General features: G+C 40.9%; 2 protein-coding genes across 2 annotated transcripts in view; one reads left to right on the top strand and one right to left on the bottom strand.

Annotated features, from left to right (window-relative positions):
- ASB5 (ankyrin repeat and SOCS box containing 5) overlaps window positions 1–15,886 on the bottom strand; it is an 83,849-nt gene extending 67,963 nt beyond the window's left edge. The window contains exon 1 of the mRNA XM_061583537.1: window positions 15,746–15,886. The gene's annotated coding sequence lies outside the window, so the exon portion shown is untranslated. The remainder of the gene's footprint in view (window positions 1–15,745) is intronic.
- Window positions 15,887–17,017: 1,131 nt separating this feature from the next.
- Window positions 17,018–25,763, top strand: SPCS3 (signal peptidase complex subunit 3). The gene is made up of 5 exons (XM_061583540.1): window positions 17,018–17,439; window positions 20,475–20,550; window positions 22,246–22,320; window positions 24,341–24,456; window positions 25,340–25,763. The coding sequence occupies exons 1-5, from the start codon at window positions 17,297–17,299 to the stop codon at window positions 25,470–25,472; spliced, it is 543 nt and encodes a 180-aa protein (XP_061439524.1). The 5' UTR covers window positions 17,018–17,296; the 3' UTR covers window positions 25,473–25,763.
- The last annotated feature ends 226 nt before the right edge of the window (window positions 25,764–25,989 follow it).

Below are 25,989 nucleotides of genomic sequence, written 5' to 3'. Positions count from 1 at the left end.
GTTGGAGACAACCCAAAGGTATCATTGATTTCATCTGATATTTGTGTAAAAAATGATACCTGCTTATCTATACAAGGTTGCCTTAAGTGTTTATGTTTTAAAGAAGTGTTAATTTGAGCAATCTGTCGGGAATGCTTTGATTTGGATTCCTGCATTGCGCAGGGGGTTGGACTTGATGGCCTTATAGGCCCCTTCCAACTCTACTATTGTATGATTCTATGACTAATGATGCCACTGGGTCAAAGCTGAATGGAATGCCAGAGGCTGATGTGCACAGATGCGAAAGGAGAGTCTGGAGTTGTAGGACGTACAATAAGAACATGGAAAGTCAGAAGCATGAAACAGGGAAAGTTAGAAATTGTCAAGCAAGAAATGGAAAGCATCAACATTACAATACTTGGTGTGAGTGAATTAAAATGGTCGGGAATGGGACATTTTCAATCAGGCAACTACAAAGTATTTTTATGCAGGAAATGAGAAATTAAGAAGAAACAGGGTTGCTTTAATAGTGAGAAGTGATGTAGCAAAAGCAATTAGGAGCTATAATGCATGGTCTGAGTGAGTGATATCAATGAGATGTAACAGGAAACCTATTAGCATAACCATCATCCGTCTATGCTCCAAGAGCAAACACAGAAGAAGAGAAACTGGAGAGATTTTATGCAGAAGTACAGGAAGAAATTGATCACACACCAAAACAAGATGTTCTGATAATCATGGGGGATTGGAATGCAAAAGTAGGAAACAGAGAAGAACTAGAAATTGTAGGAAATGGGGCTTAGGACATAGAAATGGAGCAGGAGAAAGACTTATTGAATTCTGTGAAGCCAATAATTTGTTTCTTGCAAACATCTTTTTTAAGCAACTGAAAAGATGACTGTACACATGAACATCACCAAATGGTCAATATAGGAATCAAACTGATTATATAATTGGTAGCAGAAATTCCATACTTTCTGCAAAAAAAGAGCAGGAGCAGACTGTGGTACAGATCATGAACTGGTAATATCAAAAATCAGAGTAAAGCTAAAGAAGAACACCAAAGCAACCATAATGCCAAAATACAATTTAAATAACATCCCAGAAGAATAGGAAGTTCAAATAAAGAACAGATTTGAGGCTTTAAACTTAGTTGAAAGGGAACCAGAAGAACTGTGAAGTCAGAGACATTATCAAGGAAGAATGCAAAAAGACAATACCTCTAGTTAAAAAGAGAGAAAGACCTCAATGGATGATGAAACTCTTAAAGTGGTTAAAGAGAGAAGGGAAACAAAAGCAAGAGGAGACAGAAACACAGTCAGAACACTAAATGCAATAATACAGCTACTAGTATGTAGGGACAAAGAGAACTATTGTAATAGTTATTGTATAGAAAGAGAAGAGGACAACAAAAAAGGTAGAACAGGAGCCCTATTCCAAAAGATTAGAGAAATGAAAGGGAAATTTAAACCAAGAGTAGCGATGTAATCAACAGGGGAAGACACTGACTGACCGAGATAAAATAAAAGGAATATGAACGCAATACACTGAAGAACTCTATAAAAGAAATGCAAGGATGACAGATTCATTGACGGAGGAACCATATGATGAAGAACCAGAAATTTTAGAATGTGAGGTGAAAGCTGCTCTTAAAATACTTTAAGAAACAAATCACCAAGGAATTTCAGAAGAAAAGCACCCTGTACTTTATAGATTACAGCAAAGCCTTTGATTGTGTAGATCATGAAAAGCTATGGAATGTTTTGGTGCACAACCTATACTCTGGACAAGAGGCTACTGTAAGGACAGAATATGGAGAAACTGATTGGTTCCCATTCTGAAAGGGTGAGAGACGGGTGTATTTTATCACCCTATTTGTTTAACCAATATGCAGAACATATACAGAAAGCGGGATTGGACCAAGATGAAGGTGTGAAAATTGGAGGGAGAAATATCAATAATTTAAGATATGCAGATGATACCATAATACTAGCAGAAACCAGTAATGATTTTAAATGAATGTTGATGAAAGTTAAAGAGGAAAGCACAAAATCAGGACTACAGCTGAACGTCAAGAAGACTAAAGTAATGACAACAGAAGATTTGCGTAGCTTTAAAGTTGACAATGAGGACATTGAATTTGTCAAGGATTATCAATATCTTGGCATAGTCATTAACCAAAATAGAGACAATAGTCAAGAAATTAAAAGAAGGCTAGGACTGTGGAGGACAGCTATGAGAGAACTAGAAAAGGTTCTCAAATGCAAAGATGTATCACTGAAAACTAAAGTCAGGATCATTCAGACCATGGTATTCCTGATCTCTATGTATGGATGTGAAAGTTGGACAGTGAAAAAAGTGGGTGAGAAAAAAATCAGCTCATTTGAAATGTGGTGTTGGAGGAGAGCTTTGCACATACCATGGACCACAAAAAAAACAAATAATTGGATGTTAGAACAAATTAAACCAGAACTATCACTACAAGGTAAAATGTTGAAACTGAGGTTATCATACTTTGGACACATCATGAGAAGACATGATTCACTAGAAAAGACAATAATGCTGGGAAAAACAGAAGGGAGTAGAAAAAGAAGAAGGCCAAACAAGAAATGGATTGATTCCATAAAGGAAGACACAGACCTGAATTTACAAAATCTGAACAGGGTGGTTTATAACAGATGCTATTGGAGGTCACTGATTCATATTGTCGCCATAAGTCAAAATCAACTTGAAGGAACATAACAACAACAAAGGGGAAAACCAAGCCAGGCAAAAGAACTTAGTGCCCAGAACAGATCCCTGGATGGGAAGGAACTTGATACAATTTAGAGACAGGTGTGTCTATGCCCTTTAAAATCAATTGTGCTTACGTTTTTAGCTGTGTATTTATATGCCAATGGTTTTTCTTCAAAGAGCATATAGCAGGAGCAGAAAGCACTTCTGCTTGTGCAGTTAAGGTTTTGTGTTTGATATTACCCTCTAGGCTGGATTACTGTAATGTGCTCTATGTTGGGCTGCCCTCAAGGTTGGTCTGGAAGTTGCAACTTGTGCAAAATGTGGCAGCGAGACTGCTGACTGGGGCAGGGTATCACCAACATGTCACCCCGCTGCTGAAAGAATTGCACTGGCTGCCCATTTGCTACCGGGCCAAGTTCAAGGTTCTAGTCTTGGTGTACAGAGCCTTATACAGCTTGGGACCAGGATACCTGAAAGACCATCTTATACCTTATATACCCAGTCGATCACTGTGCTCTGCAGGTGAGGGCCTCCTGCAGATACCATCTTATCAAGAGGTCCGTTCCACACAACATAGGAAATGGACCTTTAGTGTGGCGGCACCTATCCTGTGGAATCCCCTCCCTTAAATATTAGGCAGGCGCCACCTTTGTTATCTTTTCGGTGCCTGTTGAAGACCTTCCTCTTTCAACAAGCCTTTTAAGTTGAGACCTTAAACAATATGTTTTTAACTTTTTAAAAAAAAGATGTCTTGGAAGCTGTTCAAAAATGTTTTTAATGTTTTGTTTTAATGTATTTTAAAGTCTGTTTTTATGACGTCTTAAAGTGTTCTTAATAATAATAATAATAATAATAAAAATTTAATTTTTGTGTCGCCTATCTGGCCGAAGCCACTCTAGGCGACGTACATATTAAAATTCAATAAAATACAATATAATTACAGAATAAAATACAATGTAGTCAACACTAATGCAGGCGTAAAACTATGTAGGGCAATCAGAAACAATAAACAATCACAGAAAAATTAGCCCACCCCGGAGATCCCAAAGGCCTGTCCAAAGAGCCAAGTTTTTAAGGCTCGGCGAAATGTATCCAGGGAAGGGGCATGGCGAAGATCAAACGGGAGGGAGTTCCAGAGAGTGGGGGCCGCCACTGAAAATGCCCTCTCTCTAGTCCCCACCAACCTAGCTGTTTTCGTTGGTGGGACTGAGAGAAGGCCCTGCGTAGCTGATCTAGTCGGGTGGCTTAATTTGTGGTACTGGAGGTGCTCCTTCAGGTAAACTGGGCCGAGACCGTATAGGGATTTAAAAGTTAACACCAACACCTTGAATTGGGCCCGGAAAACAACTGGAAGCCAATGTAGATGAAATAACACTGGTGTGATGTGATCGCGGCGGCGGCTGTTTGTAAGCAACCGAGCCGCCGCATTCTGCACCAGTTGTAGTTTCCGGACCGTTTTCAAGGGTAACCCCACGTAGAGCGCATTGCGGTAGTCTAATTGAGAGGAGACCAGGGCTTTTATTTGCCACCCTGGGCTCCTGCTGGGAGGAAGGGCGGGATATAAATCAAATAATAAATAAATAAATAAATGCAAATACAAATTCTCAGATACAAATATGGGCTTTAAAGCAGGGATGTTACTAGGTTTTTAAGAGCTGGGGCACAAGCCCATGACATGAATTTGTATAAATTTGCATATGCCAAGGTGTCCTGAGTTTCAGCCCATGGGAAGGCAAGTTGCTGCTTTCTCCCTTAAATCTAAAGCAAATCAATCCAATTTTAATCTGAAAAGGGAAGGAAAAACCGTTTGTGCTTCACATATCTAGGTGCTTGTAGACGCTTAGCTCTGATGCTTTGGTGAGTCCACGTCCACTCCCTCTTCCTCCCTTTGGTTTTTTTTTTACTCTGGAACAAACTGAGCATGCTGGTTGCCAAGGTAACCAGAGACCTTTGACCTTAAGAGGGCATGGTCATTAGAATAGAAAGCTGTGAGACTAACCCTTCCCCTTCAGTATGAATGCAAAACAGCAGATTGCGGGCTGTGATGTTCCTATATATTAGTGTATATATGGTAAGTGCTGGTTGTTTAGAGTATACATGGTAAGTAGTGAAAGAGGAGGGAGAGTGAATGGGCAATAGAATGCTTGATGATTGGCTGAATGTTTAAAATGGCTGACAGTATAAATGAAAGGATGACAGGTAAATCTGGGGGAATGTGAGGTGGTGAATTGTGGAATCTGGGGGGGGAGAAGAGAAAGAGTGGATTGCTTGGTGGGGTTTAGAGAGTTGTTTACCAGGAGGGAGGTGGAGTTCGGATTAGTATTGAGTAAAACCATATGCTTATGTGCCTTAAGAAGAAATCTTGTTAATCTTGTTAGCTTTGTTATCTTTAATAAATACTTAATTTGGTTTACCAAAGGCCTGATCCTTGGCTGGAGTTTCACAGACCAGAAGGGAGGGTAAGTTAATGACCAAGGCTGAAGGGGAACTGTAACAAATGGTGGCAGCGGTGAAGAGAATAACAATACCAGTATTCAGAGTCTCTGGGAATACTAGTATTGGGACGTTACTGGTGGTTGCCTAGCAGGGGGATCTGTTGAGATCTGTGCTAGAGCGGATAGGTAAACCATAAGAGAGTGCGGTCCGGACTGGTGGAGTCCCTGGTGGTGCCTAGAGACAGGCAGTAACCACGAGCAGGTAGGAACCTGACAGGGAGAGCCAGGGAAGGATGCATCACATGTGGTGGCAGAGGTGGGATACGAACAACAGAGAATCCAGATACGAATACTAGAGAATCCAGAACAGTGGTGTGGCAAACAGAAATAACAAAACAAAATTTCTTGTGAGAGTGACTGGCAAAGAGTGTGTGGCAAAGAGTGAGTGAACTCAAACACCATGGCTGAATACATAAAAATGAAAAGAGAGGAGCTGGTGGAGAAGTGCATAACATTCAATTTACCTCACAAGGGTAAAGGGGTAGATGAATTGAGGGTAGCACTTATAGGATTTGCTACTGCCCACCAAAAACAACCTGTCAGGGAAGAGACCCCAGGAGGATATTTAAGCAATCCCGCTTATATAGAGTACTTGAGAGAGAAGTTAAGATGGGAGGCTGAGGAAAAAGACAAGCAGAGGGAGTTGGAAGCTGAGAGATTGAAGATGGAAGCTGAGAGATTGAAGATGGAAGCTGAGAGATTGAGGATGGAAGGTGCAGAGAAGGAAAAACAGAGGGAGTTGGAAATTGAGAGAATGAGATTGGGGTTTGAGGAGAGGGAGAAGCAACGAGCATTGGATGCTGAATTACAAGTAGAAAAGTTAAAATTTGATAGAGAGAAATTTCACTCTGAGGAGACAAGGAAAGACAGAGATGGAGCAAAAATAAAAATTACTCCAAAGGACTTTGCTGTCTATGAGCCTGGTCAAGATCCTCAAATTTACCTCAGCACCTTTGAAAAAGCAGCTCAGTTGTGGGGGCTACCTGAAGATAAATACATGCAGTATTTATCAAACCTGATTAAAGGGGAATTGGCTGAGGTATACCAATATTTCCCCTCAGACAGGCCCGTCACCTATGCTGAATTCAAAGAAGCAGTGTTTAAAAGATTCAGACTGGGGCCTGATTATTTTAGAAAGCTTTTCAGAAACTGCCAGATACAGACAGGGAGGTCTTTTGTGGAACTGGGAGCAAAGTTGATGGATATATTTGGAAAGTGGATGAGTAGTGCCAAAGCTCAGTCAGTGGAAGAGGTGAAAAGGCTCATGATACTGGATCAATTATACCATCAGTTACCACCAGAAATAAGGCTCCTGGTCAAAGACCGTTCCCCTACATCTGTGCAGGAGGCTGCAGAGATGGCGGATCACTTCGCCTCCAATAGAACTGGCTGGGTGGGGAAAACATCAAGAGAGTTTAAACCCAGACCATATAGTGCTGGCAGAAGGGATGTGGTACCACAGAGAGTGAGTCCTCCATTAAAATCTGAAGGGCACAGGACACCCCAGAGTGGATCTGTGTACCCTAAAAGTGAGGAGAAATTATGCTACAAATGTGGTAGACCGGGACACCTACGTTTTCAATGTGAGGTTGCCAACCCCATTAGTAATCCTGCTCAGACAAGGGCAGTGAAAACAGAGCCCAAGGCTTTAGAAGCAGCAAAAAAGGTTCACTTTTGCCAGATAAACTGGACAGAAGTAACAGACCTTGATTCAAGTCTGAGAGAGGAAGTGAGTGTACAAGGGGCAACTTATTGGGCATTGCTTGACACTGGTGCCGCTCAGACGTTACTGAGGCCAGATTTAATAAAATCTGAAGAAATATTACCTCAGGAAACAGTGACTATCCAAGGAGTGAGGGGTCAACCAGAGAGTTTGCCTGTGGCCCTAGTGAAAATGGAATGGAGAGGCCGAAAAGGCCAATATAAAGTTGGTATTAATGCCCAGCAACAAGAACCAGTAATACTGGGAAGAGATGTTATGGGGGCACAGGGGAAAATATATGTAGTGACCAGACAGCAAATTGGCAGAGAAAAAGAAGCCATATTAAGGGGGGCTGAAACAAACAGGGTGGAATCTGTTAACCAGCCTCAGGTCACCATAGCAACCACTAGCAGGCCTGCTGAAGAAGACAAACTGTATCAAGTGGTCTCTGGGGAAGAAGCAGATCAATTCAGGGAAGAGCTGCATAAAGATACAAGTCTGAAGCAGATAAAGGAACAAGCGCTGACCCAACAGATTCCTTTCACTGACAAACTGAGGAATCAAGTTGTGTGTGAGCATGGGATTTTATATAGACTGTGGATGCCTGCTGAGAGAAAGGATGAATGTGAACCAGTGAAACAATTGATAGTACCTAGCAAATACAGAACCAGATTGCTAGAGGTAGCCCACGATGTCCCATGTGCAGGACATCTGGGAATAAAAAAGACCAAGAGGAGATTGGCTGCACATTATTATTGGCCAAATATCTCCAAGGATGTAAAACAACATTGTCTATCTTGTGGAATATGCCAAAAGGTGGGAAAGAGTGGAGTAAAGACCAAGGCACCCTTAAAGCCCCTTCCTATAATTGGACAACCCTTTTATAGAGTGGGAATAGATTTGGTGGGCCCTTTTTCCAAACCCACAAGGCATGGCAAGAAATATCTAGTGGTGGTGGTGGATTTTGTCACCAGGTACCCAGACGCAGAAGCACTGAGATCTGTAGAAGCCCCTGTAGTGGCAGAGGCTTTATTAAAAATCTTTATGAGGCTGGGTTTCCCTCATGAAGTGCTGACGGATCAAGGCAGTGTATTCATGGGAGAAGTGATGCAATGTATGTGGAAATGTTGTGGTCTAAAACATCTAAAGACCACTACTTACCATCCCGCCACTAATGGGCTAACTGAGAGATTCAATGGAGTTTTGAAGGGCATGATAAGAAGCTATGTTCAAGATCACCCACAAGACTGGGATGAACGGTTGGGGTGCTTCTTATTTGCATACAGAGAAGTCCCTCAGGAGTCAACAGGCTTCTCACCCTTTGAACTCATGTTCACTAGAAAAGTGAGGGGACCTTCGGAACTGCTAAAAAATTCATGGGAAGGAACTCTGGGAGAGTACAAAACGTCTGTAGTAGATTTTGTATTGGAATTCCGCAATAAATTAACATCAATGATGGAAGTAGTGAAAGAGAATTTGAGTCATGCACAGGAGAAGCAAAGTTACTGGTATGACAGAACAGCCAGAGAACGTGTGTATGATGTGGGAGATATGGTTATGGCATTCATACCCAGGAAACATGACAAATTACAGGCTAACTGGGAAGGACCATATACCATCAGAGAAAGGCTTGACACAGTGACATATGTAATCACCACAGACCAATTAAACAAAAGCAAAGTGGTTCAGGTAAATATGTTAAAGCCTTACCATACCAGGGATGCAAAGGTGTTGCAAGTTACCTTATTCCCTGAGGGAAGTGGGCCTGAACTTCCAGATTTGGTACAGGAAAGCAAAGACAAAGGAGGGGTAGATCAAGTGGAATGGTCAGAGGAAGTGAAGGAGGAAGTAAAAGAGGAGATTCTGAGAGTTTGAAAAACCTATAGGAATCTCTTTAGCAACAAACCTGGCCGAACCAGTATAGTTATACATTCCATTGATACTGGAGATCATGCCCCAATCAGATCTGTTCCGTACCGTGTGAATGGGAAAGTTTTGAATGAGATCAAAAAGGAGGTGGAAGAGATGCTGGAATTAGGAGTGATCAGGGAATCCATCAGTCCCTGGGCCTCAAGTATTGTCCTGGTTCCGAAAAAAGATGGAACGACCAGGTTTTACATTGATTATCGGCTAATCAATAAAATTACTGTCCCAGATGCGTATCCTATGCCTAGGGTAGACGCTATGTTAGAGTTATTGGGGGCAGCAACCATTATCTCTACACTAGATCTCTGTAAAGGATTTTGGCAAATGGAACTAGACGAGCAATCCAGAGCCAAAACTGCCTTCAGTACACCAGATGGGTTATATGAGTTTGTGACCTTACCCATGGGACTAAGGAACTCACCAAGTTCATTTCAGAGGCTAATCAATACTGTGTTGCGAGGCATGTCAGATTTTGCAGTGGCCTATATCGATGACATGGCCATTTTTAGCAAGTCGGTGCCTGAGCATGTCCAACACCTGACAACAGTATTGGAGGCCTTAAGAAAAGCAGGCCTCACAATAAAAGCTAAGAAATGCCAGTTTGGACTAAAGGAAGTAATCTATTTAGGACATAAGGTGGGGAGTGGGAAAATCACCCCCTTATGGAGCAAGGTGGAGGCAATACAAGCGTGGCCGATCCCCTTAACCAAAAAACAAGTAAGGGCATTTCTGGGTGTGGCTGGATTTTATAGGAAGTTTGTGAGAAATTTTGGGGAAATAGCAACCCCCTTGCATGAATTAACAAAGAAGAAGTGTTCTGAGCGTGTGGTATGGACGGATGAATGTCAGAAGGCTTTTGATCTACTGAAGCAAGCCTTGTGCCAAGGACCCATATTAATAGCACCAGACTATGAGAAACCATTCATCGTGGCTACAGATGCGTCGGACCTGGTGCTGGGAGTCGTCTTGCTGCAGGAGAGAGAAGGCACCAGACATGCAGTGGTGTACCTGAGTCGCAAGCTGACGCCGAGGGAGAAAAACTATTCGTCGGTCCAGAAGGAGTGCCTAGCGGTCGTGTGGGGACTGAACAAGTTGCGCCCATACATGTGGGGACGAAGATTCACAGTGACTACGGATCATCGGGCCTTGTTATGGTTGCAGACTATGAAAAACCATAACACTATGCTGCAGAGGTGGTCCTGGGCCCTACAGGACTATCAAGTGGACTTCCAGTTCATAAAAGGCAAGGACAATGTACTGGCCGATGGACTTTCCAGGCAAGTGGCTGGGACTGCAGTGACGTGACCAGACAGAGGAACAAAGACAGACATTTTCCCCATAGAGACTTTTATTTGTTAACGCGACGTATAAATCCTGGAACAGGAATAATACTCTGCTGTTGTTTAAGGGGGGGGAAATGTGATGTTCCTATATATTAGTGTATATATGGTAAGTGCTGGTTGTTTAGAGTATACATGGTAAGTAGTGAAAGAGGAGGGGGAGTGAATGGGCAATAGAATGCTTGATGATTGGCTGAATGTTTAAAATGGCTGACAGTATAAATGAAAGGATGACAGGTAAATCTGGGGGAATGTGAGGTGGTGAATTGTGGAATCTGGGGGGGGGGAGAAGAGAAAGAGTGGATTGCTTGGTGGGGTTTAGAGAGTTGTTTACCAGGAGGGAGGTGGAGCTCGGATTAGTATTGAGTAAAACCATATGCTTATGTGCCTTAAGAAGAAATCTTGTTAATCTTGTTAGCTTTGTTATCTTTAATAAATACTTAATTTGGTTTACCAAAGGCCTGATCCTTGGCTGGAGTTTCACAGACCAGAAGGGAGGGTAAGTTAATGACCAAGGCTGAAGGGGAACTGTAACAAATGGTGGCAGCGGTGAAGAGAATAACAATACCAGTATTCAGAGTCTCTGGGAATACTAGTATTGGGACGTTACTGGTGGTTGCCTAGCAGGGGGATCTGTTGAGATCTGTGCTAGAGCGGATAGGTAAACCATAAGAGAGTGCGGTCCGGACTGGTGGAGTCCCTGGTGGTGCCTAGAGACAGGCAGTAACCACGAGCAGGTAGGAACCTGACAGGGAGAGCCAGGGAAGGACGCATCACAAGGGCTCATATAATGTAAGAAGTGTAAACCTTTAAACTCCATTGCGATGAGAAAAGTTTTGTCTATAACAGAGTTCAGGTCCAGTGTGAACCAGCCCAGACTTTGGTGTGAAATAAAACAGACTCCTGAACTTTTGGACTCTACGCTAATAGCATTTTGGGGTGCTCACTGTATCTCTAACAATCTGATGTGGTAGCAGTGGGTTTTGGTTGTTTGCTGAAGTGTTTTAAGCTATGCCTCCACCTAAGCTCAGACCTGTATATTTGTAAATAAACTGAAATATTATAAAATGCCAATAACGTCATGGTAGCCTGGGTTACTTGCCCTAAACCTGGGTAATTGTGTGTCTGCAACATCTCAGTGCTTAGAGAAGTGGGATAATGACATGAGTTTCTCCACACTGATGGTACAGACACAATTAGTACTATTTGTTGAAAAGCTTGGGAAATAAACATAATATTCTATGTCTGAGTAACATGCAAACATTTACCTGGGAAAGAGCCCTTCATATCTCTTTCTTCAAGAACTGCATTTAGGGTGAGCCACCAAAGTAGTAGGGTAGGTGGCAGCTTCAGTGCTTTTGTGATAACACCAGCCGGTACACCAATCCATCTCTCATCTGACAGCTGTTTGCATAATTCCATCCCAAAGCAATAGCTGACAGGTATTCCACTGCTACAGATTGAAAAGTATAGCAATCAACAGAGCTTACCTACATATGGTGAAGGAAGAGGCATTCTCTGATATGCAAGGTCACAGGGAGAACAAACCCAGGCTATTAAGCTACCCATTGTTGGAACATACCACTTGGTCTGTTTCAGACACTTGAGAATAACAGTGAGAAGTCAGGGAAAAAGAATCAGGGGAAAACAATCATGCTTGGTGAGGCTTTACCTAGGCAGAGGGAAATAACTCCTATGTATACTAGCCACAAGGTCAGGAATGGCTGTAAGCAGAAAGACAAGCAAAAATACAGCACACCTGCTGCTTGGGCATGATTGACAGTGCATGACTGAGAAAAGGAGGGGTGTATTCTCTAAGACAGGATCAGGAAACCCTAGCCTCCAGGGAAGGAGTCACCACAGAAAAAAATGTCAGGCAAAATGACTAAAGGGCTATTGGAGCCCCTTACTTTCTCCCCAGTAGAAGAAGATCCAACATTTGGGGCTTTTGAGCTTACAGGGAAGGCCGCTAAATAATGGTGGGTGTGATTATCAAGGTCTACAGTACAATTGTGCACAGCATAGAGAAAATGGGCATTTGTGTCTGTGTTAGAATTGCTTGTTAATATGTTTTTTTAATAATGTTTTTAACCCTTTTTAAAAGATGTTTTTAAAGCTTTTTTTTAAAAAAGTTTTTAATGTTTTGTTTTAATGTATTTTAAGGTCCGTTTTTATTATGTTTTAAAGTGTTTTTACCATTTCTGTTTGCCGCCCTGGGCTCCTGCTGGGAGGAAGTGCGGGATATAAATCAAATAATAAATAAATAAATATCGCTTTTCCTCTCTCCGCTCACTGTTGGCTGTACTCAAGCATTTTTGACCTCACAGATCAGCAGTCTTTTATGTAAAAAAGAGTCCCCAGCCTTGCTCTAGGGTAGGAGTTTCACCCAAAACGGAAAGGTACTAACTGCAGAAAAAACACTGTTCTCTCGGCCATTTTCATGGAACCAGTGCACTTCCACACAATTTGTTTATTGACCATCTATCCTAATATGTTTGCAGAGTTTGTGGGGAGGTTATACAATACCAGCAGTTTACTGAACATGTGTTCTGATCTGTTTGAGGTTATTCATCATCTTGTCAAGCAACTTATCTTTTCAGTGCATTGTCCTGCCACTTTCCTTTAACACACACACACACACACACAGTAGACTTCTGTGAGGTTTTTTGGAAACAGGTTTGTTGTGCAAGTGTCAAACCTGTTGGAGGACTCAAGTCTGAGTCACTAGCAACCTGAACTCAAGGGGTTAAATTGTTATGATGGGAGGGGATGCTGGGGAAACTGCTTTCTCACCTCCTGTCTTTCTATCCATACCTCTCTGCCCTACTTTCTCTTTCTATCCTAGTGTTGATGATAGTCACGCAGAGTGCACAGAGCTCTTTACTCTTCAAGGTAAATATGCTTTACTTCTAGCAAACTTATTTGTAAACCAATTATCAAGTCTGTTGTCTGCTACACAGAGGGACCTGATTCAAACTACAACTCACTTTAATTGTACAAGTTGAATTTGGTATAGGTACCATCCCATATATTTTTCCATGCAGATCAGGAGGGAAGCCCACTCTGTGACCATGATGCTCCTACCCATTCCTCTGTGGGGCTATTAACCTACTTGTTCCATGCAGGGTCTTGTAACCCTTTCAAGCTCCATAGCAGACAGTCATGGAACAGGCTCAGGAGCCCTGCTGGAGTGACCACTGGCAACTCCACAAATGTGTCTTTCCCTTGCAAGATCTTCTTCCTCGATGCTGTTCAACAAAGGCTATGATTTTTGCCTGACATATTGTTTCTTTTTGCTAGGGTCTGGTAGATATGGATCTTTTCCCACCACCCTAGTATAACCTATTTTGAGATAGCCCTAAGGAAAAGGCAGGGCTTGCAGGCAGTGGCCCCTCCATTTTTTGCTCCTTTAGGCAGGCCTCTCAGCCATGAGGCCTACTGGACGTATCAGAAAAAGGAGTGGGGTACTGGTCTGTTATTTGGGTAGGTAGGGGGATGGGGAGAGCCACAAGAGCTATTTGGCCCATGCTGGAGTCAGGTGATTGGCCTATGCAGTGCTCTTCCTGATTGGCTCTGTCATGCCTGAGTGTGGCTCCTCCACACTTTCCTAGTGTACCCTGGGTTCAAACCAGGGATTTCCAATGTGTGAAACAAACTCTTCCAACTAAGGTTGCCAGGCTCGGGGCCTGAGACTGATCCTGTATCTTTAGGAGAAGAGAAAGTCAGCCAAGAGCAGGGGTCTTGCAATGCTGTAATGGGAAAAACCACAAGGTGAAATTTTCCCTTCCCCCTGCACAACTTTTAAAGATACAGAAGACCTCTTGGTTGTCAGGCCCAGCCTCCAAGAGGTCTTCTGTATCTTTAAAAGTTGTGCAGAGGGAAGGGAGAATTCCACTTTGTGATTTTTCCCATTACAGTGTTGCAAGAACACCTGCACTTGGCTGACTTTCTCTTCTAAAGATACAGGATCAGTTTCAGGTCCTGAACCGGGCAACCCAACAAGCTATAGCTCCTCCTACAGCCCCTGTGCTATGATACGGGACTGAGAAAAAACGACAACCCATGATACATCCAATGTCTGTCTGCTCTTGCCAGAGGTGAGGAAACTTATCTCTGTGGTGTTTGCTGCAGAGGTTTGAGTCCGGGGAGCGTCTGCTCTTTTGCCCCTCACATTATTTTATTTTTTTTGCCAGCTAGGCAAAAGAATAAAGCAAAACAAAAAGAACTGTTAGAAAAGTTGACAGATTCTAATAGCTCTTATGGAACAGCTATTTAATTATGGATGGCAAGTAAGAAAATGCAAACTGGGGTCCAAAGAGTTGATTGGGCTCATACAAGAGCTTTGGTTCTGCTGTATGGACTGGAAACAATAAACAATATATTAATACAAAACATAGAAAACAAAAGAACACAAATATTTTTGTTCTTAGCCCTATAAAGGGCTAATTACAAAGAAATTAAGCAAGAAAACAAGCATAAGTAAAATAATAATTAACAGAAGGTAAATAAGTATTAAAGCTATTAAAAGTCATGAAAAAACCCACAAATCGTTAACACAAATTTCTCAAAGAAAGGAAGAAAAAAAATATATAGTTTTAGAAATCATACAAACTCAAAATCTTCTTAACTTGAGTAAGATCCATGATCGTATTTCTCTTAAAACAGAGAAAGTATTATAACCAATCATCGGCTGTTTCAAAAGTTATTGCTTAGTGCTCATTCTTCACATCTGTTCCTTATTTGCCTTCCATGTTATACACATAAAATCCAGGTGATTTTTCTTGAGGTTGCAAATTTCCATAATTTGCTGTATAATTTTCTTAAACATTCTCTCCCCTCACCCTCACCACATTTTGATAAAATATCTTTGCTGCTAACAGCATGCAGAACAGCAATTTCTCTTCGTTAGGAACCACATAGTGACAGCCAGTGTGGTATAGTGGTTAAGGTGTTGGACTATGACCTAGGAGACCACGATTTGAATCCCCCCACAGCCATGAAGCTGGGTGACCTTGGGCCAGCCACTGCCTCTCAGCCTTATGAAAACCCTATTCATAGGGTCGCCATAAGTCGGAATCAACTTGAAGGCAGTACATTTACTTTTTTAGGAACCACATATTTAAGACAAGTTAGTAAAAATGTTTTAACGTCTAACGATTTTAAATTGCTTTTTAAAAATGTGTTTTTAAATTTGTGCATTTGTTTTTAATGTTTTTAATTGTTGTAAACCTCCCAGAGAGCTTCGGCTATGGGGCGGTATACAAATGCAATAAATAAATAAACAAATAACTCAAACGGGTATTTTTTTTAAAAAAAAAATCAGCCCAATGGGATTTTCATCCCCACCCCTTTTGAACAGCTAATGCCCCTCAACTCAAATTCCCTTGGAATTGCCCTCAGTTAAAAACCACCTGATCTGCAGCTTGGGAAGTTGATATTTGAAACAGATGTTAATAGGCTTATGAAAATATTTTCTGGCTTCCTTGGTTTCTAGGCAGAAATGTCAATACACTGAATGTAAAAAAAACCCAGAGTTTTCAAATGCAATGCAGAAATTGGCCCATTACCCTTGTGTCACCAGAACAGCTTGCTTGAGGGGCAAAGAGCTGAGTTGCTTTGTCAGTGTAGAACCTCGATTTCCGTACGGAGATCAGTCGCTTTTTTAACAGGCAGCCGTGAGGCGGCACTCGCTCTCTGTGTAACAGCAGGTTATGTAGAATAGGAGACAGACATAAGAATGTTCCTTTGCCTGCGGACCGGATTTCCTGGCTATTTTTGACGCCATAACTATTTACCGTTAGAGTGGTAACTAGAAAGCGTCTCATGAGGAACAAAGATATTATTTCAGTATCAGATCTTCTGTGGATTAAAAAAATAAAGGTTTAGAAAATGCTCTTGTAAAAGGTTTTCCGCGTTAAGAGGGAAATGAACTGTCCATTGTTAATCCCGTTGAAGATGTGGGATGTTCGGAGAAATTATAGCGAGAGTTTCACTATATAGTCCGTTCCCATGTTGCAGATTCAGCCAGCGGGGGGTGAGCGAGAGAGTGGCTTTTTATCACCTTGCAATGGAGTTCAGTGTTGTTAGTCCCAGATTGCAGGAGCGAGGGAGGATATGTGGAACGTGACGGAAATGATATATGAGAGTCCTATATTAATTCGGTCTATGCTTACGACACGGGGCTGCAAGTCACAGCGACCTTGCGTTATTAGGATCTCCACAGTTCAGACGGGGGCTGAAGCTAATAATGACTTATAATAGCTCTAACAAAGGCCTCTTCAATTAAACATTAGCAAGAGAGGTTTGCGCTGCGGTACCACACAGAGGAGATATAATATTATCAAGACGTAGAACAATTACATACTAGGATACGCAGCCATTTCAGGGGAACTAATTTTCGTTAATACACCCACTGTGTCCATATAACTAGGACTGCTGCAAACCTATACACATTCAGCTCTGTTCAACTGAATGGGACTTATTTCTGAGTAGACCTTCACAGGATTGCACTGTAACTCATCCATCACAGAAAGTGGCACAACAAAAGATGTCCCAAAATACCCTCCCCAGCTTGCAGTAAAAGCAGGCCTATTCGACTTGCCGCCCTTAGGCTACCCCTCCACCCCGAACGCAGCCGCTGTTGCTGCTATGCTCTATTAACTTGCATACAGACAGGCTGCGCTCTCGCAGTTCTAAGGAGATCCCAAATCAATGTCAGAAAAGGCCTTCCCCCCTAAACTTTTTATCTCTATGGCGGGGGGGGGAAGCGAAGTGCAAAGGATGAGGCCGGAAGTGCGTGTTTAGGGCTCATGGGACTTCTGGGCAGGCGGAGCTGGGAAAGGGGGGGATATCCCGCCTCTGGGCGGGCTGAGGCACAGGAACGCTCGCTGGACTCCTCCTTGTGCGGGCGACTGGGCGGGCTCGCTTCACGGCGGCCGCTTTGGGCCTCCCTTTTTCTTTCAGCCACGCACCACGGTAGCAGCGCTGCTGTTTTAGGTTCTCCGGGCTTGCTTGCCTGCCTGAGAAGCTGTGGCTTGGCCGGCAAGGAGGGCGGAAGGAAAGCGGGCTTTCGCGCCCAGGCGTGTGTGTAGTGAGGGCCGGAGCGGACGGCGGGGGAAATGAACACCGTCCTGACCCGCGCCAACTCGCTCTTCGCCTTCTCGCTGAGCGTGATGGCGGCATTGACCTTCGGCTGCTTCATCACCACTGCCTTCAAAGAGCGCACGGTGCCCGTCAGCATCGCCGTCTCCCGTGTCATCCTGTGAGTGAGGAGGGCGGTGGGGAGCTGCGGAAAGGGGAGGGGAGTCTCCTCGGAGCCCAAGTGGTCCCTTCTGCTCGTGGATGTTGTACTTCGACCGCTCCTCTTCAAATCTTGAGTAGGGGAAGGAAAAGCTTCGACTTCTTCCCGCTCCTTTCTCAGCAAGAATGTGGATGAGGAGACTGGGTTGCCGATACGTCTCTTTGCCTTAAACGAACCCTTGTTTCGAAGCATTCCCCCCTCCACTTTGCAGAGCATCCCCCCCCCCGTGTAAAACAGTAGCCGGTAGTTTTGTAGTGAGCCATATTTTTAGTTTGTTTGATTAGTTTAAGCCTGTAGTATCATCTCCTCGAGGTAATGAGTGGCATGACTGTCACCATGTCTTGTGTGCTCCCGTATAATGAAAAGTAATGAGAATGATGACAGCGGCTGATGTGTGGTACAGTTACTCCATCTCCCTTCAAAGTATTCTTTCCCATCGATCCCATTTTTGCTGTAGCTCAGTGGCGCACTCCTTTTAAATCAGATTGTTGGGTTTTTTAAATTTAAAAAATGCATTGAGCATTGATCCTGCAAACTTACTGTTCTTTGTGCTATCACTTAAGTTTTAATTTCCTTTTCTTTTTGTAGATTATGATTTTCAGATCTGTAGACCTTCCTTCCTGTTCTCTCATTTCCCCTTTCCCTGAGCCAATGAGCGAGCAACACGAACTCTCCAGTGCTGTAGTGTCTGCTCTCTAGCAGTCTCCCATGAGGCTGTACATAGAAAGACAACTCAGCTATTGGGCTTAGCAAATGGTAGTGGCTGTTTCCCTGGCAGCTTATGAAGCTAGGGGGAGAAAAGGGGGCTTGGTGGTGTTTTACGGTGCATTCTGTTGCAGTTTTGACAACTGTTAAGTTCTGGTTTTAGCAATAATAACTTTGTTACTCTGAATGGTTTCATAGATTTCAGTGGGTCACATGTAGGGATGTAAAATTCCTAGAAATTTTGAAGCCATGGGGGGGGACTATTTTGAGGGAGGGGAAACAGAATTTTTGGGAAAAACAGAATAATATGCAGTTGTTTAGCTCCCTTTACAGATGAAAAGTCTTCATGTTTACTTTAGGAACATAAAATGCATTATGTATCGTATATTATGTTTGGTAAATTAAAAGTACAGTTAATTCAGATAATGACTTTTAAACAAATTTAAATTTTTGTCACAAATGAAGCTACAAGCTGCTGAACTGTAGTAACCTAGCATCCCTTTCATTTTGCCTTTTTATGATCAGGCCAAATTATAATAAAAAAGTTATTGTATCTCCTTCAGTCCTCCACAGTGTCACGCAGACATAAAGCACACATTCCCATAGAAAGAGCTGATGGTGGGGGGCAAGACTCAATGAATACTATATGAAATTTCATTAGTGCCACTTTCTGAGCTATCACTATCAGTTTCTACTTCTTCATATATGTCATCATATTTCACATGGACTTCGAAAAATTGAAGGCTTGCCCAGGTTGAAAAAACGTCTATATCATTTTAGATGTCATAGACCAAACTTTTTCCAATTTTTTGCAAACAAACAAAAGGCTTTGGGGAAAATTGGGGTTTCCAAATCATTTCAGGAATTTTTTAGGTCTCCACATCTCTAGTCAAATGTTCTTGCATGTTGATTTTATGTTTCTTGGTGCACTGGGAGTTAAGGAACAGCTCAATAGAACGTGTTACATTATGGACTTCGGATATCATGTACCTTATGTTATTAAAATGTGCTGAATCAACTGCTCTTCATGAATAAAAGCATGGCAATGCATGGAGATGTAAGGCATATCATATTGTGTCATTTGGCAACAAGATTGGTTGCCAAATGTCATTGCACAATGGTTATGACTATAAGGTAAAGGAAATTAAATTAAATTATGTAGCCCAAACATTACACATATCACAAGTGACATTGCCTTGGCTCACTTTTGTCAAACTGTTTTTCCCAGCTCCTTAATTTCCCTCTGTTCCCCTCTAAAAGTTTTGGGTCTTTGAGTAGCCATGGTGGTTTAATTATGGCTTATAGAATGTTGGTGTTCTCTAAGTTTGTTAAAAACTTTTAATTATTTTCTCCAAATACTTGGATCCTAAGATAAAGCAATGAGACAAAGGTTTGAGTAAGGATGGAAAACTCCTTTTTCAGGGTGGGGAAATCGCCCAAAATTGGATGGATCTGTGCTCTGCCTGTGTTTCAACATTTCCCCCTTCTCTCAGCAGCCCTCATCCCATGTTGTTCAGGAAGGTCCTCCAACCCTTCAGAGAGGCATTTTGAGGGGTACAGGTGTCTGTGCAGAGAAGGAGGGGATGAGACATGTTTTCCTTTTGTGAATTCCCTTAAGTTAACCTAGGATATAAAAACCATATGGAATTAAAGGTCCCATAGGGCAATTCTGACACTTGCTACAGGCTGGCCACCTTAACTTGCATAAATCTAGAGGTAAATGCCCGATTCAAAGTTCATTTTGAAGAATTCATAATGGGGGTGACATTTTTACTATGCTAACATTTCTACTAAATTGTTGGAATGTTAACTCTTATGTTCTGCTTTTTTGTGAAAATGTGTCTTGGGAAAGTTAGTTTAAGTTAGTTTCTTTAGTGCAGAAACACACAGGCTACAGGAGAAGGGATGGAGCAATCCATTCCTCTTCAACCAACCTGCTCACTCGCCCACCTGCCTGGAATTCTTCAATGTCTTTGGCTACCAGGTGAATTATTAAATATAAGGCTGTATTTCCAGTTTGAACTGAAATAGTACTTCTGGGAGGTTGTGTGTGCCTGACACAATTATAATAAAAAATTCAAAATAGCCAAGTTCCTCATGTCACCTCTGCCAAGTTTCTTTCTGAAGCCGCCATTAAACTGTAATTATTATTGCTTCATATGCATTCTGTTAAAATGAACCAACAGCATTATTGCCTGTGTTTCCCTTTTTATGGGAAATACTGAATAAGAATATTCTATGTTGTCTTGTGCCAACTGCAAATAATTTTGAATAAGGTGTTTTGTTTTTAGAAAAAATGTAGAAGATTTCACTGGACCTGGAGAAAGAAGTGACCTTGGAATCATTACTTTTGACATTAGTGCAGATATCCTTTATAACAGAGCTTAAAAATCTTATTTTACAGTACTGATTAGTAGAGGGTAAGAAGATGAAAAATCTATGCTTCTCTTCAAAGCTACTTCTAACAAAAGTTAGGAACGGAGAATATATAATATGGATATTAATGGTTAAAGTGTTTGCTTTGTATTTGAATGTTTTCTCAACAATAGATTATTTACTGTTAATGTAAACATGACACCAGACTCTTTAGCTTGGTGTAGATGTAGCATTTCTGACCTCTTAACCATGGCTGAGTAGCCTACAAGCTTGCACGTATCTCAGTTAATTCCTTTCCTTTTTAGCATACTGATGTTGCATTACAGAGGGTTGCTACGCATGGTTACTTTTAGCAAGTGTTCGCAAACTAATTTTAAAAACTGGTTTGAAATTCTGGTTAAAGCCAACCATGAAGACCAATTTTATATTTTATTTAACAGAAGAGAACTGTACCACTAATTAGTTCATGGAAAACAATGTCACATTTAACATGTTAATCCTCATTTCTCTCTGCACCTCTTTACCATTGCCTCCCTTTCTTTCTGTCACTTAAAACTCTCCCTGTTCTCTCTCCACACCAAATAGTGTGTACTTCTCTTTTTGTCTTGGCACCCCCGTCTTTTCCCTTTTGCTTTTTGCTCTGCTGCCTGGTCCTGTCCCCTCCCTCATTGCTTACTATGGCTGGCTGGCTGCAGTCATCCACCTCTGAATCCAGAAAGCAAATGAGCACCCATTTCTACCCTCACTATGTTCAGGCATCTGCAGCCATAAAGAGTGAGAATGGGTGCAGCAGGTATTTTAGTTAGAAAGCCCACGGACCTTATATTATGCAGGGCTGTCCCAAATGCTTTCATTAGCCCAGTAAAAATTTTATGTTGAAACTGCAAACTTACATGCCACGTCAGAAACTCCCTTCAGCCTCAACATTAGCTTGCTATGTGACATAAGGAGCTGCTGTTTGGGAGTCTAATGCCTGTGAACTAGTTGTACTTATTGGATATTGGCTTAGAACTTCCATATATAAACTTGAAATTCTGTTCTAAAATATCCCTAGTTCCTCAATCCTACATATGGAATAAGCAGAACTAACTTGTGTAGAATCTATTAACTGTTATCCAATATCTGTTTTGATAGTGTTGTTTTTATTGATTGTAAGCAGCTTTGGACTCTTCTTTTGAGGTAACATGGGATAAAAATTGTAAACTGCTTAGAGGTTTTTTATAATCAAATGGTATATACATTTTTAAAATAAATAAATAAAATGTTTTAAAATGAGCAACATTTGTTTATTTGAAACAATATGCATAATTGTTCATTTCCTTTTGAAGGCTTTTTAAAAAAGAAATTGAACTCATGGATGAATGAAGAGGAGCTAAATAGATTTGGAAAGGGAAGCACCCACAGTTTATGCCTCTTGTTCCCTCCCCTCCCCAAAAACCTCTGATGTAAGAGTTTTCTTCTTTAAAAAATTGAAGGTTCTGGTCTTGACCTATAGAATATCAAAACACCATGAGTCCTATGGACCTGAGACAGTTCATAAATTCTGTATCACAGAGAAAAAAAATAAATTGAGAAATGCATTTCCCCCCTTTTTATAATAATTTGGATAGTTGATCTGCACTGAATATGAGTGTTTTGAAAATATTCAAAAATCGATACAATATATGTTCCTTAACTTTTTCACATCTGCATAGTATATTTGACTGGAATGTGAAACAGCTATTTCTGTATTTATCAGCAGAATATTCAACAAAGAACAATGTAAGTATGAATTTACATGGGAAAGCATACTAATTTTTTGCTATTTCATAAAGTCAGAAACAAGCAAGTAGTTTAATATCTTTTTTTCTTCCTGTGTTCTCCCATCACTACCCCCCATCATCAGAAAAACATACAGACTGCTAAATGGTGGGAAACGGTACCATTATTATCTTGCTCATTGGAATAATCATAGACTCATAGAATAGTAGAGATGAAAGTGGTCTATAAGGCCATTGAGTCCAACCCCCTGCTCAGTGCAGGAATCCAACTTAAAGCATACGCAACAGATGCCTGTCCAGCTGCCTCTTGAATGCCTCCAGTGTTGAAGAGCCCATCACTTCCCTGGGTAATTGGTTTCATTGTCACACTGCTCTAAAAGCTAGGAAGTTTTTCCTGATGTTCAGTCGAAATCTGGCTTCCTGTAACTTGAGCCTGTTATTCCGTGCCTGCACTCTGGGATGATCAGGAAGAGATCCTGGCCCTCCTCTGTGTGACAACCTTTCCAGTAATTGAAGAATGCTATCATATCTCCCCTTCTCAAGGCTAAACATGGCCAGTTCTTTCAGTCTTTCCTTGTAGGGCTTTGTTTCCAGTCCCCTGATCATCCTTGTTGCCCTCCTCTGAACCTGTTCCAGTTTGTCTATCCTTCTTAAAGTGTAGTGTCCAGAACTGCACTTCCCACTAACTTTTATATAGAAAGGCTGTCCATAAGTCTTGCAGATAATGGACAACTCCAGCTTAGATGTGGATCTGAAATCTGTTTCATATTGCTGTCTTTGTAGAAAAGGAAGTACTTTTGGTTTTCAAATGTTTAGTATTGTGAAGATTTTCTTGAAAATATACCAACATAGCATAAAAATGTTTTAAAAGGTCACTGTTCACATTACCTTCTAGTTTCTGCTTGTAATATTGAACTCATGGTCTCCTTACCTTGATAACAGTTGTGCCACTGATAGCTTGTAGAAGAATTAAGTGGATATTATATAGAAATTGGTATGTTAGCACTCAATTCAACTCCTCAGCCTTTGCTTAAAAGAAAACTTGTACAGTAACTTGACATACTTATGAATTCATAATCATGCTAGTTACAAATGATACAGCTTTCTGGATCATTGCAGCAATCTGGAATTGTCTGCTGCTTGCTGTATTGCTTCCATTTTCATCAGTCTCTGGCCTGGTTCACACCCTTCTTTCTTCAAGCAATGAAAAGTCTGTCCAGTAAAATATTGCCCCCTTATTTTGTTATTCTTGCTAGTTAGATCTAGTGAGACCCCAATTCTTTTATTTCATGTGTTGCTTGTGAACAGTGATCTGTTAAAACATGTTTATGCTATGATGGTATATTTTCAAGAAGATCCTCACGACAAGTTCCTCTAAAAAGGTGTACGCAGGCTTTAAATGCTAGCTTACTCTATTTTCAATTTATTTTGGTGATGTCTTACATCAGATCAGTATTTTAGGGAACCAATACAAAAAAAAAATTATTGTATTTTTAAGGTATGTAATTGAATATTACTTGTAAGTAGGATTGCTATCATTAAAGGTGGGGTGTAAATAATTGTAGTAAATGCATTCTGAATTTGTGTCCAGTGCAGTCATAGTTTTGTAATACTGATCTGCTAAGCATACTATACAAATCTTAAAACAAAATCTGTTTTTATCACCTGTTAATTTTTTCAAAAGCAATAAACAATGCATGAACCTGTAATAGAACTATTGACTTGTTTTTAATTGTAATGTTGCTATACTTTCCCATCTTCAATTTTTTCAGGAAGGTTTTTTTCTTCAGTTGCTGTATTCTTTACTATTATTTATTTATTGGATCTATATGTCGTCCTTCCAGCGGGAGTTCTTTACTACTGAGCCCATAATTCTTGATTTTTTGTAATTAATGTATCACTGAAAGATAATGGTACACCTCTTCATTAATGGCTTTTTACATGCTCACTGTCGTTGATCAGGATTTTTTTTTTTGCAGTTTTCTGTTGGATTTAATGATTAATTGCAACTTTAATTGTAGGCTTTGAACCAGGTTGTCCTCTGGGACAAAATCATTTTGAGAGGAGATAACCCAAAGCTGCTGTTGAGAGATATGAAATCAAAATACTTCTTCTTTGATGATGGAAATGGTCTCAAGTGAGTAAATCTCCTTCCTGTATTAATTTGAATATCACAAATAAAGAGAGAACTCTTAAGCATGGAGAAAGTTTACTTTCAAGAATATATCCTGTTGGTGTTTTGTGTCCTTCCATTGGAATTCTACAGACACACTTACATAATCTTGAATATTACTGACTTTCAATATAACATAGCCATCTGTAACATAGTCATAGTTAGCTTTAACATGCTTTATGCAGTCCTTCTTGTGTCTTCTGCAGCCACACTTATGGATGTTGTGGCAGTGCCAGCTGGAAACCTCTGGGAAGTATGGAGTAATTGCCTCTTCTCTACTTGCAGTCACAAGCTAACCTACAGTCACTGAGCAGATGAAATAGATTAGCTTGAGGCAGTGGAGGGGGGCTAGTGAGCAGGATGCATGGGGGATCAGTTATAGTGGGAGAGGTAGTTAAGAATGCAGGGAAAGCAGAGGACTGGAAAGACTGTTCCCAGGGGGCTGCAGTTTTCATCTTTTATGTTGTTTCTCCTTCTAAATTTTGGATTCAGTCCAGATAATGTTAAGGGTGTGGAAGTCCCATTGATATCTGCAGCACTCTAGAGCTTAACGTTAGTCTCTTTGACTTGAGGAGATTGCTCACGACCTACAGATTTGCACATTTAGTATTTAATACGTTTTTAAGATGCAAAGTATCATCAACTTCATTGGAATAGTTTCTTGACAAGAAAAATGGGTCCCTTGCATGTGCCTGATGGATTGGATTGTATTGGATTGTAAACCAGTTTAATGAATTCTTAATGTTGATATACACAATCTTTGTAACTCACATACTAAAACATTCATTGCAAGTTGTATTGCTTAGAATATCTAAGTGTTTATGCTAATACTGTGTTCAAATTGCAGGGGCAACAGAAACGTCACTTTGACTCTTTCGTGGAATGTCGTACCAAACGCAGGCATCTTACCTCTGGTGACAGGAGCAGGACACATATCTGTTCCATTTCCAGATACTTATAAAACGGCAAAAAGCTATTAAATTATTATGCTGAACCTTGAGTAACATATTTTTATACTTGTACATTATAAATTTTATCACTTTTTCGTCTCCCCCCCACTACAATTCAAAGGTACTGTACTAGTTTATTTAGGTTTAGTTGAGATGGAAGAAAAATAATTTGTCTGGTTTGTTTTCAATTTTTAAATTAAAACAATGATCTTGAAATCTCAAGGAAAGGTGATTAAATGTTTAAATTTTGGGCAAAAAGTTGTACTGGTTATCAGGACAGGAAATACCTTTCTAATAAATAAACATTTTGAAACCAGAAAACAGTTCATTTGGTTTGAGTGTATTGAGAGTTCATATCCCGCACCCATCTCCCACCTTTCCATACAGGTAGGAAATACCTATTAAGATTTTAGACCCACACCCAAATACAGATTTTCAGATTCAAAATAAAAGATATTTGTAAGGGATGGAGAATTGGGAAGGATTTAAATAACTTCCTATATGCATTTAATGCAACTGAGATCCTATGAAAATATTTTTAAAAGAC

The sequence above is a fragment of the Rhineura floridana genome, chromosome 9 (genome assembly GCF_030035675.1).
Source record: "Rhineura floridana isolate rRhiFlo1 chromosome 9, rRhiFlo1.hap2, whole genome shotgun sequence".
Classification (NCBI taxonomy): Eukaryota; Metazoa; Chordata; class Lepidosauria; order Squamata; family Rhineuridae; genus Rhineura; species Rhineura floridana.
This window is presented reverse-complemented; position numbering and strand designations above follow the sequence as displayed.